The 13149-nt window shown below is 42.4% G+C and overlaps 1 protein-coding gene across 2 annotated transcripts in view; it reads left to right on the forward strand.

The window, feature by feature from the left end:
• The window catches only part of LOC139375012 (protein PALS1-like), a 52591-nt gene that overhangs the window by 27965 nt on the left and 11477 nt on the right, over positions 1 to 13149 (forward strand). For both annotated transcript variants that reach the window (XM_071116372.1, XM_071116371.1), the window contains 3 exons: positions 8035 to 8578; positions 9727 to 9935; positions 12896 to 12973. In XM_071116372.1, coding sequence (XP_070972473.1) covers positions 8197 to 8578; positions 9727 to 9935; positions 12896 to 12973 — 669 coding nt within the window. In that variant the 5' untranslated portion in view covers positions 8035 to 8196. The remainder of the gene's footprint in view (positions 1 to 8034; positions 8579 to 9726; positions 9936 to 12895; positions 12974 to 13149) is intronic.

The raw sequence follows: 13149 nt of genomic DNA on the forward strand, positions 1-13149 counted from the left end.
TACACTCGAAGTTAATCGGCATGGCCGATTTTCAAGTTTTCATAACAATCGGTAATCTCCCACATGCCGATTACATTGCAATCCACAAGGAGACTGCGTGTCAGGCTGACCACTTGTTACGTGAATGCAGCATCAAAATGACCTTGCGGCTGCAAGTAGCCAAGGTAAGTTGCTAGCTATCATTTAAACTGGTCTTATATTAAGAAAAAAAATCAATCTTCACAATCACTAGTTAAACTAACTACACATGGTTGATTGTATTACTAGGTTAACTAGCTTGTTCTGCGTTGCATATAATCAATGGGGTTGCCTGTTAATTTATCGAATCACAGCTTGATCAACTTGATGATTTAACAAAAGCGCATTCGTGAAAAAAGCCCAATTGTTGCAATAATGTACGTAACCATAAACATCGCTGCCTTTCTTAAAATCAATGTATTTTTTTTAAACCTGCATATGTAGTTAATAGAAATGTAATGTTAGCAGCCAATATTAACTAGGGAAATTGTAATTTCTCTCGCGTTTAGTATAAGCAGAGTCAGGGTAAATGCAGCAGTTTGAGCCGCCTGGCTCGTTGCGACCTGTTGGAAGGCCTTTTATTCCTAACAAAGACCGTAATTTGCCAGAATTTTAAGTAATTATGACATAAGATTGAAGGTTGTGCAATGTAACAGTAATATTTAAACTTAAAGTTGCCACCTGTTCGATAAAATACAGAACGGTTCCGTATTTCATCTAAATTTGACCATATTAATGACCAAAGGCTTGTATTTCTGTGTGTTAATTATATTAAAATTAAGTCTATGATTTGATATTTGATAGAGCAGTCTGACTGAGTGGTGGTAGGCAGTAGCATGCTCGTAAGCATTCATTCAAACAGCAGCTCTAAGCAGTGCTGGGATGCACAGCGCTGTTAATTACTTCAAGCCTATCAACTACCAAGATTAGGCTGGCAATACTAAACTGCCTATAAGAACATCCAATAGTCAAAGGTATAGGAAATACAAATGGTATAGAGAGATTGAGTCCTGTAATAACTACAACCTATATCTGCTTTTTTTGGTTCTCCAATCGGTATCGGTGTTGAAAAATCATAGTCGGTTGACCTCTTATGCTTTTGGGTCCCACTGTGTGTCTGACAATGAATGGGCAACATAAACCTAAATAGAAACTGATAATTATGCACGACTTCAGTATTACCTACAGAAACTGATGTTAAACTAAGATTTTATTTAAAGATTTTTTTTCTCCGACTGTAGGCCACTCCTGACCAGTCATGTTGTACAGTGCCTGAGTGGCACAACGGTTCAAGACCGTTGCAAGCTGTGTTGCTACAGATGCTGGTTCAATACCCGTGCCAGCCTCGACTGAGAGACCCCTGAGACTGTAGGTTTCTGTTTTTTCTCCCTCTAAAAACATAAATAGTTATAAATAACAAACTGGCTTTATTTACAAATTAGTAATAATGTTCAAGAATGGCCTTTTTCTCACTCATTTCACATTATTTGAAAATGAAATCATGTCAAATATTTAAGGGGCATTGCACTAATAATGGCGCTAACTGGGGAAATGTTCTGTTCTTAGCTCCAGTCTGCATGTTCAAACTACAACAACGTAACTGATAATGATATCGTTATGCTTTCATTGAATAAAATAATGATAAAATACTCTTTAAAAATGCCGATGTTTAATTAGTTATGGATCCATAACAAATTACTATGGGAATAAATATCACTGAATTACAGAAATATCCTCTGTAATTATTGGCGGAGAGTCATGTCATATTTTTCCGTATACTGTAGGTCTACCGTAGGTGACATGAGTCTCACTAGTGTTGAGTAGGTCTTCTTTATTTAAAGAGCATATTGAAGTTGGAAGCAATAGCCTATAGCTATTTCAGCACCGTTTCACACTGCTCTAAGACAAGCATGGGGACTGGTCTTGGTAAATCAATGAGATTTTTTATTTTCACTTAATCTCCGTTTGGGTATTGTTTAGACTAGAATTAGAAAATTAGGGTGCAGAAATGTAATGCACTTAGTGTAACCTTTATAACTACCCATCCCGGGTCCGGGAGCGTTGTCATCATCTGACACTAATTAGCATAACACAACGGACATAAATATTACTAGAAAATATTCCTATTCATGAAATCACAAGTGAAATATAGTGAAACACAGCTTAGCCTTTTGTTAGTCACCCTGTCATCTCAGATTTTGAAAATATGCTTTACAGCCAAAGCAAGACCAGCATTTTTGTAAGTTTATCAATAGCCTAGCATAGCATTATGCCTAGCTAGCAGCAGGCAACCTGGTCACGAAAATCAGAAAAGCAATCAAATTAAATCGTTTACCTTTGATGAGCTTCGGATGTTTTCACTCACGAGACTCCCAGTTAGATAGCAAATGTTCCTTTTTTCCAAAAATATAATTTTTGTAGGCGAAATAGCTCCGTTTGTTCTTCACGTTTGGCTGAGAAATCGACCGGAAATTGCGGTCACGACAACTCCGAAAAATATTCCAAATTAGCTCCATAATATCGACAGAAACATGGCAAACGTTGTTTATAATCAACCGGGACAATTCGCTTTTCAGTAGGACCGAGAAGAAAAATGGCTACCTCTCTCTTTTACGCAAGAATCACTCTGTGAGCCATCAGATGACCACTTACGCAATGTAGTCGCTTACGCTCATTCTTCAACATAAAGGCGTGAAACTACGTCAAAATGCTGTAGACACCTTGGGGAATACGTAGAAAAAGAATAGCCCAGGTTGATAGCCCATTCACTGCTCAATAGGGACGCATCGGAACGCAGAGTTTTCAAAACATGAGTCACTTCCGGATTGGATTTTTCTCAGGCTTTCGCTTGCAATATCAGTTCTGTTATACTCACAGACAATTTTTTTTACAGTTTTGGAAACTTTAGTGTTTTCTATCCTAAGCTGTCAATTATATGCATAATCCAGCATCTTGTCCTGACAAAATAGCCTGTTTACTTTGGGAATGTTATTTTTCCAAAAATGAAAATAGTGCCCCCTAGTTTCAAGAAGTTTTAACTAGGCAAGTCAGTTAAGAACAAATTCTTATTTACAAGGACGGCCTACTGCTTCCTCTCCGTCGGGGAATTGAAGCCCGGTCTCCCGTGTGCCCACATTCTCTTGTTCAGCCATTATTGAAGGCTATCAAATGCTTCTCAAAGATGCCCTCTGGTGGTCAAACTAGCACTAACAAGCATTAATGCTACCAGTGGTTCACACTTAATAACGTACCATAGAATTCTGCAGCACCATGCAAGCTGCACCGCAGTACGCTGCAACTTTTAAAGGAGGAACCATAGTGGAAACGCGCTTGCAAACAGTTGCTCCCGATGCCACCTGTGTACACTGCAGCATCCACCTAGAGGCTCTTGCTGCCAAGGGATTGCCTGACCGCTTGAAAGATGTTTTGGACACTACAGTACAAATGGTTAACTTTGCAATGATATGGGCAGCGACCATGTAACGCTTTTACAACAAAGTATAGACAAGTTTTTTTTAAATTCAGAGACGGGCTCATAGTTTTCTTTACTGACCATACTTTTCACTTGTCTGACCGCTTGCATGATGACGAATTTCTTACACGACTGGCCTATCTGGGTGATGTTTTTTTCTCGCCTGAATGATCTGAATCTAGGATTACAGGGACTCTCCAACTATATTCAATGTGCGGGATAAAATTGAGGCTATGATTAAGAAGTTGGAGCTATTTTCTGTCTGCATTAACAAGGACAACAACACACAGGTCTTTCCATCCTGGTTTGAATTTTTTCTGTGTGCAAATGAACTCAAGCTTACGGACAATGTCAAATGTGATATAGTGAAGCACCTGAGTGAGCTGGGTGAAACGGACGACACAACTGGATTCGTTATCCCTTTCATGCCCTACCTCCAGTCCACTTACTGATATCTGAACAAGAGAGTCATCGAAATTGCAACAAGCGGCTCTGTGAAAATATCATTTAATCAGAAGCCACTGCCAGATTTCTGGATAGGGCTGTGGTCAGAGTTTCTTGCCTTGGCAAATCTCACTGTTAAGACACTGATGCCCTTTGCAACTACGTACCTATGTGAGAGTGGATTCTCGGCCCTCACAAGCATGGGAACTAAATACAGGCACAGACTGTGTGGGGAAAATGATTTAAGACTGAGACTCTCCAATACAGCAGAGTTGTGCATCCTTTCAAGCACACCCTTCTCATTAACCTGTGGTGAGTTATTCACTATTTTCGATTAACAAATGTTTTATATGTAAGATGGCTAAATAAAGAGCAAAATAATTTATTATTATTTGTGCCCTGGTCCTATTAGAGCTCTGTCACTTCCCACGAGCCGGGTTGTGACAAACTCACACTCATTCTTATGTTTAATAAATGTATTGTATAGTGTGTGTGTGTGGCAGGCATACAATGATGGCAAAAAAAAACATTTGAGTACGCGCTCACCCTGGTGCTAGAGCTTGAGGTTGAATGTTTGAAGGGGTACAGGACTATAAAAAGTTTGGGAACCACTAATCTAGAGCAGAATAAAAAAAACTATACTTGATATACCAAAATTATATCATTTCAACAAAAAATTGTAAATGGCTTATCCAATTCCAGGATAAGCAATTTACAAGCACCTTTTGATATTCCTCTCACTTTTATCCCTGAACCCATGAATAAACAGTATATTCCTAATTTAAATTTGTATGGGTTAAATGGAATAGTGACTGACTGTAGGCCTATAAACTCACATGTAGCGTAATATAATATTAACTCCTGCAGAATTATGCATTTCTTGCAGTAAAATGATATAACTAATGTTAATTTTGTCACAGGAACAGGAGTGGGAAAATGTGATTTCTTTCAGCTTCTCTTGAGAAAATAGGAATGTGAGTGTGACACTGTTATTCAAGCAGACAGTGTTCCAACCACATGTAATATGTATCAAAGAGGAATTGAAGTCCGAAACATGTTTCATAGTCTTTCTCAGCTTTTAATTTCCTTAAAACCGGTCAAACGGATGACATTTGGACATTTTGCACAGGAACAATTTTTCCACTTTTAAAATAGTTTTTTCTCCCCGGTCCCTAAACGAAACTGACAACTTTACAGGTGTTAGATTACTAATGCATTCATTCTATCGAAATACATTATTCTGGTGAGTATTACTTTATTTAGTCTTCTAGGGCAACAAGTTAACATAAGAGAAGCTGAATGTGTTGAACTAAGTTGACAAACAAATGGCAAACCATGTCAGAAATTGTCATGACCTACCAAATGTTGAAAATGATAAGCAGAAATATATCTAAATTAGAGGTGAAAGTAGATAGTTATATCAGTCCATTACTTTGACTGACCTTCATGTATTAATGTGGAAAATTTCAAGAACTTTGAAAGTTTCTTCAAGTGCAGTCGCAAAAATCAAGCGTTATGATGAAACTGTCTCTCATGAGGACCGCCACAGGAAAGGAAAACCCAGAGTTACCTCTGCTGAGGAGGATAAGTTCATTGGAGTTACCAGCACCTCCGATTGCAGCCCAAATAACTGCTTCACAGAGTTAAAGTGACACATCTCCACATCAACTGTTCAGAGGAGACACTGTGAATCAGGCCTTCATGGTCAAATTGCTGCAAAGAAACCACTAAAGGACACCAATAACAAGAAGAGACTTGCTTGGGCCAAGAAACACAAGCAATGGACATTAGACCGGTTGAAATCTGTTCTTTGGTCTGATGAGTCCAAATTTGAGATTTTTGGTTCCAACTGCTGTGTCTTTGTGGGATGCAGAGCAGGTGAATGGATGATCTCCACATGTGTGGTTCCCACTGTGAAACATGGAGGAGGAGGTGATGGTGTGGGGGTGCTTTGCTTGTGACACTGTTGGGAATTTATTTAGAATTAATTAATTTATTTATTTATTTTGACCAAGAAGGAGAGTGATGGAGTGCTGCATCAGATGACCTGGCCTCCACAATCACCCGACCTCAACCCAGTTGAGATGGTTTGGGATGAGTTGGACTGCAGAGTGAAGGAAAAGCAGCCAACAAGTGCTCAGCATATGTGGGAACTCCTTCAAGACTGTTGGAAAAGCATTCCAGTTGAAGCTGGTTGAGATAATGCCAAGAGTGTGCAAAGCTGTCATTAAGGCGAACGGTGGCTACTTTGAATTATCTCTTTTTTTTTTCTTCGATTGAACACTATTTTGCTTACTACCTGATTCCATATGTGTTATTTCATAGTTTTGATGTCTTCATTGTTTTTGTACAATGTAGAGAATAGTAAATTTAAAGAAAAACCCTTGAGTAGGTGTCCAGACTTGACTGGTACTGTAGTTTATTTTATTAAAACACATGGTATGTCTATTTATGGGGAAAATACATGGGAAAAAATGTAGACTGGCCGAACAATGATGACTGAATATCCAATGTTCTCTGTTGGTTATGTGAACTCACCGGGGATAAGGTTGATGCTCTCTGCTGGTGCCAATAACATATACTAAATTGAGCAGAAGCCTAACTATGAAAGAGATTAGTCTTCATTGTCTTCTCTTTACAGCAATAAATATTTGCTTTCCAAACTATGATGAAATATTGCGATATGCCATTCTTTTCACTGACAGTCGCAACTCAACAAATTGCGGGCCCTTCTGACTGTAGGCAATGCGATTTTAAAACAATCCACAGCTTATTCTTTTAAAGAAGATAATAATCCTTTAGTCAAATCATGCTTTCTGGTGTAGTATCCTATTTTAAATGTATTTCTGTTTAGACAGGAGTAGGCTATATAATTTTGGCAATTTTACTTTAGGGGAAGCTTGGCTTATGGCCACTCCGCCTATGTCTGTAGCGCACTTTCAAAACTGGATTGATGCGGAAAACAATCATGATTCTGCTAGCCTTTCCATCTGCCCGAAGACGGTTAAGCTATCATTTGCATCACATATGGCTACACAAAGTATAGACATAGGCCCTGCGCACACACAAGGGCGTTTCTGTGCCGATGTCGCCTCTTCAGAAAGTTGGTTGATTTTTGCTTATTTGCACATTACTGTTTGAATAAATCATGTTGATAAAAAATGTATTAAAATATTTGTGAACCAAAATGTCACTGGCACCCTTGCGACCAATAAAATAAAGTGTGTTGCACTGCCAAGTCAAACGGTCGCAAATGTGGCGGTTTTGGTCGCAGTATCAAACCCCGTTCCTGAGGTGACAACAAAGTGTGTCCTACTGAAATGTGTTCTCTGTATACTGATACAGTGCAAGGTGACCCAACAGTCATGACCCCACTCGCATGATTGAGATGATCTTTTAGGCCTACTTCTAATATGTACCATTTAGATTAGGCCTACTTCTAGTGTGTAAGATTTAGATTAGGCCTACTTCTAATGTGTAAGATTTAGATTAGGCCTGCTTCTAGTGTGTGTAGTTTAGATGAGGCCTACTTCTAGTGTGTAAGATTGAAGGGTAAAACTGCAGAGGTTTTTCACTCCTTACCCTTTGTGTGATAGATCTGTTGGCGAGGGGAGTATGTCTGTGGGTCAAGGGTTGAAATTTTTGTGTGTGTGTGAGAGAGAGAGGGCGCTAAGGTTTGTTTGGTTTAAAACTGTGTGTAATATGTGATAACAGAGCGATAATGCTTGGTCTGTGCTGTCTCAACCAGCTGGTAAACAGGGAGAGAGGGAGGGCCCTGTAGAGAGCAGCGGAGCGGAAGGTAGTATAGTAGCTAGGTCTGTGCTGATAAATAGCTTAGAGTCTGTCTTCCGCTTAGTGTGTTAGGTTGTTTACATTGGATTGTGGGTAGAGGTTTTCGACATTGGGTTTGGGGGCTGAGTGGTGTGTGATTGTCTAAGAAGCTCATTATTTTTGGTGGAATTGTGAGTGACTACGAATTCTCTGCTTGTGTTTAAATGTTTGTTAGTATGCACATTAGCGTGCCCTACACTATGTTGTGATTTGTCTGAGTGACAGCATTCCTGTACCATACTAACCTTTCCTCCCTTCCTGTTCTTCAGGTGTCCCCCTCTCCTGGAATCCCAACATCTGTTGAGTCATCAGTAGTGAGTCAGGGTGTCATGGCCACCGGGCCCAGGACACGCAGAGATCACCCCTCATAGTGCTTCCCCCAGCCAGCCACCTGCAGACACACACACACAGGAGGAGGCACAGGGGTGGCAATGATGACCACATCACATATGAACGGTCATGTGACTGAGTCAGACGGCGGAGGAAGTGGAGGAGGCGAGTCGAACCAGGAGGAGCCCCAGCAGTGGCACAGGGAGATGGCAGTGGACTGCCCAGGGGACCTGGGTGCTCGTACCCTGCCTGTGCGGCGCTCTGCCCAGCTGGAGAGGATCCGTCAGCACCAGGAGGACCTGAGGAGGAGGAGGGAGGAGGATGGCAGGAACAGACAGGAGCTAGATCTTAATGCTTCCATACGGCTCAAGAAGCTATCTCAGAACCCCAAGGTGGGCATCGATAACCCCACCTTCGACCCCATTGAAGGCCCCGTAGGGCCCATGGGACTTCCACCCAACCTGGGGGCCCCTACTCTACTGGGTGAGTAGGACTGAGTATGACAATACTCTTAACAAAGCCATACAATTTAATAGTGTTCTATTAAGTTGTGATTCTGAACAGAATAGTTATTTGGCCTTAGCCTTGAGCACTAGCAAGGATAAAGTACTAACAAGCAAGTGACTGTCTCTTGCTGAAATCGAATGGTAAAATTTATGCTCTGAAAACAAGGTGAAGAAAGTGCCATTTTGCTTAAGACAATCCTTTCCGATTTATGGGGGTAGGGTCGATTTGGAATTCAGGATAGGCCTCTAGCTGTCTAGCTTTCCTTCAGACTCTTAACACAAGTTCACTTTTCCTGTTCCAGGTAGGCTTATGAATGAGACCAAACACACATACACACAGCAGTCTATAGGCCTGTAGTCAGTGCATTCTTCTTCTAAAGCTCTCTGAGGGAGTCCTACTTCACTCCCACTTAATTCTCTGATGATCGGGAGGCTGGGGTCTGGGAAAGACTGAGCCTGAGGGAGGGAAGTAGGGAGTGAGAGCAGGAAGGAGGTGGTACGTGAGGAGGTGTGTGTGGTAGCAGCATTCCTCGGGTGGGGGGGGGGTGTTAATTAAAAACTCTGTTACAAAACATTCTGACCCAGGCTGCAATGGCTGCTCTCTGGCCTTCCATTTTCTGTCATTTATTTTCTTTTGCAGCCCCATCTCCTGTCTTTCAACTGCCCTACCATTCCTCCTGCCAAGTTAATAATGTATTGAAATGATACCTATCATATAGCCTGGGCCTAGCCTAAGAAAACAATATGTAGGACAGAAGGTACTCAGTGAAGTCAATGGCGTGTGACAGTAGATCCTCCATCAGATGAGACGACTAGCCTCCCACTTAGATACTCCCTTTTACACACACGCAGACCGTCTCCTTATTTTGGTCTTAGTTAGACTGGACAGATATGTCTAAGAGAGGGGTCTGGATTTGAGAGAGCTGGTAAGGTTTAAGAATATGATGATTATTTTGGAGTTGTATCACTGATATAAATGTTCTGTCTTGACCATAATCCCTGTATGAGTTCACTGTAATTCTTTCCTGAATCTGAGCATTTGTCTCTGGCTGTTGTGTAATGTATGGTTGATCTGTCTGTATAGCATGTCTGATTCTCCCCCTTCCCCACTCTCCCTGCATACAGAGTTGGAGGAGCTGCTGATGTCCCTAAAGCAGGTGCAGCACTGCCTGTCTGACGCCCAGAGCCAGGAGGACGTGGAGCTGGTGCTGCAGCTGGTCCAGAAGACTGACTTCCAGAAGGCCTTCAACATCCACAACGCTGTGGCCCAGCACATGAACAGGCCCAGCCCACCCTTCCCACACACAGACCGCGCTCAGGGCCTGGCACAAGAGGTGAGTCCTGCTCTGGAGTCCGTTTGGGGTGTTATGGTTAGCTGATCATAGAGCTGTGCTTACAGAGCTGGCCCAGCAGCACATGAACCGACCCAGCCCGCCCTTCCCTACACACTGCTCTTAGGGCCAGGTCCAGGAGCTGAGACTCAGATGCTGATATCAAGTCAGTTTGCAGTATTACTAGGTCATAGTTGAGTGTAGGACTTGCGAAAGGTAAACTGCTTCTAGATCTGTGCCTACAGATGTTGCCCTGAAGAAAAAATAAAACTGGCTCATGAGGAAAGCGGAAGACTCCGTTAGACACGTTAGACACGGATCCAGAGTGTTTTCTTCAACATGGTTAAGGGTAGGATTTGTGGAGGAGTAAGCTGATTCTAGGATCTGTTGCCTGTGGGCAACGTCTACCCGGAGCATACTGAGTAGGGCTAGGGAAGAGGATGTAGGCTGTGAGGGTCCAATAATACAGAATAATTTTCCTGTATACCCACTTCCAAATCAACCCCTCCACTGGTCTTAGACCCATTTCAGACTGCGTGGGAACTAGAATAGAAGGAAATGGGAGGGGGACATCAAACTTGATCTGAGGCCAAGCTAACAGGCCAAAAAGTGAGGACTGAGGAGGGTCTGTGTGACACAATGACAGGAATACGCGCACTAAGGCAGGCACATAAACACACACACACTGAAACACTCATGTACACAAACACACACAAGCGATCAAGTACGACTTGTAGGAGTTGTGGAAAATGTTGCTGAAATTAGGTAGCCGACTAGCCTTGAAGTTGAAGTTCAGCAGAGTTTGTGCAGTGTAAGAAGTTTTTAATGGGCAAGAAACCACATCAAAGTACCACATGACTTTTTGAATGTTTTGTCCACTAATGACACTTGATTGAGGAGAGCGCCTCGTTGCCTGGAATCGCTGTAGTGTGAAGAAGTGTTAATGAGACTCAATAATAAACTTGTTTATTGTTGTTTTCCTGTTCTCTCATTCTGCCCCAGCAGCACAGAACAGCTCTTGTACTCAAGCACCATCATTAGAGCCCAGACGTAGAACTGAAACTCACTGACCTGGACAAGACAGGACACTCACAATAGGGTGTTTCTGTCTCTCTGAGGCTGCTGCCTGCACCATTATAGACTCACTGACACGAGCCAGAGCCACCACCGTTTTTTTCATTAGGCACCAACAGGAGAAAATGGGCTTAAATGGGGTCGGAATACCAGAATTTGCCCCGTGTGTGTGTGTGTGTGTGTGTGTGTGTGCATGCATGTGGACGGAATACATTGTCCTATAATATACATACCTTTCCCATGCCAAATGATCCCTATTCCAAGATCAACTTGGGCCTTTTTTAAACAGCAACGGTAGAGGTGTTTCAGCCTTGAATGTTGTGCCCTCAGTATGTAGGGAGTTTTCTATTGGCCAGCCCTTATGTGGACCATGTCACTATTGTGTACCTTATGGTAGAGTCACAACCACCAATGGGCGAACTCTTCCCGGTTCACGCTGGGTTCATATAGCCAAAATAAAGCATCCCAGTGGTCAAGAAAAATGACGGCCACAAATTGCTCGGCGTTGAAGTTGGTCTCCACCGCCAAGCTCACGCAGCGTTGCTGCTCAATGAACAGAGGAATATTTGGTGGAAAAGAGGCGAGTGCTGAGTTATGCTAGTTAACACATCTACATGGTAGCTGTGAATTCTAGGCTATTACCAAGTGCCAGGTGCTAGAAGCCATATTAGCCAAGCCATTAGCCCAAACAAAAACCTATGTTTCAAAGTTGATATATGTTCATCACAGGAGATTGGTGAGGGGAAAACGGCTCATAATAATGGCCAGAAAGGAGCAAATGGAATAGTATTGAACACCTGGAAACCATGTGTTTGATACCATTCCACTGATTCCATTCCATTCCAATTTAGGTGCCACCAACCTCCTGTGACGTGCATCCAGGTATACTGATGTGGGGGAGTCAACTTATTTTAATGACATTATTTCATATATTTTAATAAGTGTGCTCCATTTGAAGTAGAAATCTAAAATAAATGTCATTACATGAAACAAAATGTTAAATCATTTGAGACTACAGGAAATAGGTTGACTGCTATGTTAAAAAAACTGCAGGAATGGTTGCTTTGGTTATCAACAGCCTTGTGGCTATTGTAGTCTTTACTGTGGGGGAGGGGGAACAAATCTCTAAAGTTGTCCCAGGTGAGGCAGGCAGCATGCGAGGGAGGGGCAACTGCTCCGGCGCCTTGCCTTACCTAGTCAGTCTGGAATACTACCACAACAGCATAGTGGGATTAGCCTAGGTCTGGAGGAGACCACTTAAGTGAGGAGGGTTTTTATTTTCCCCCATTGGGCCACCATGGTGTAACCCCACCTCCATAAACTTAGTGTCAGACCCCCCCTGCCTTGACTGCATTAACCTGGTCCCAGTGACGTCAGCTCCAGAGCGATTCTGGTTTGACTGACTGCACTCAAACTGGGTCGTGTTCATAAGGCACCAATTAGAAGAAAATGTATTGAAACATGGAAGGACTATCTGGACTTTTCAATGCAAAACGTTTTCAAATGTGTTCTGTTGCGTGCCCTAATGAACACAACCAAAGCTGAACCCGGGCCCGAGGCCGTCTTACTGCTTACTCTAACATGGTCTGCTGCTGGGGCAGTTCTAAAGCACCCCACAACCAAAAAGTTAAATCCAGTCAACACTATTTTAACACAAACCCCATGTATGCCATCTAGTTTGGTGAACAAAAGCATTCCAGCTGTTGAATCAAGGTGGGAAGAATCGTGACAGATTGTCCGACCTTCCTGTGTAGATGCTGCTGTCCTCTGTTTTGGTCACTTTCTTTGATCTGAGAGAACGGGTGTAAATCATCAGATGTGTTTTCAAGTTGGTGTGTCCTATCCCTGCTCTTATACTTATACTTCCTGTGTTCTGGTGTGTCCTCCAGGTACAGTCTATGGTTTATAACAGCCAACACAAGGAGGGCTTGGAGCTCAACACCCTGCTCTCTTCCCCACATGTCCAGGTGAGGCCTCCATCCATTCCTACTCTGTCTATTTCTGTGTCTCAGTTTAACCTGTCTCTCTCTGTGCCACTTTAATGGCGGTGCATCTGGGTGCCAGTATAACCTGTGTCAGGTGTAACGTGCATCTCTGTTTAACCTGTCCCAGTGTAACGTCGGTCTATCTCCCAGTATAACCT

This window comes from Oncorhynchus clarkii, chromosome 19 (genome assembly GCF_045791955.1).
Source record: "Oncorhynchus clarkii lewisi isolate Uvic-CL-2024 chromosome 19, UVic_Ocla_1.0, whole genome shotgun sequence".
In the NCBI taxonomy this organism is placed as follows: Eukaryota; Metazoa; Chordata; class Actinopteri; order Salmoniformes; family Salmonidae; genus Oncorhynchus; species Oncorhynchus clarkii.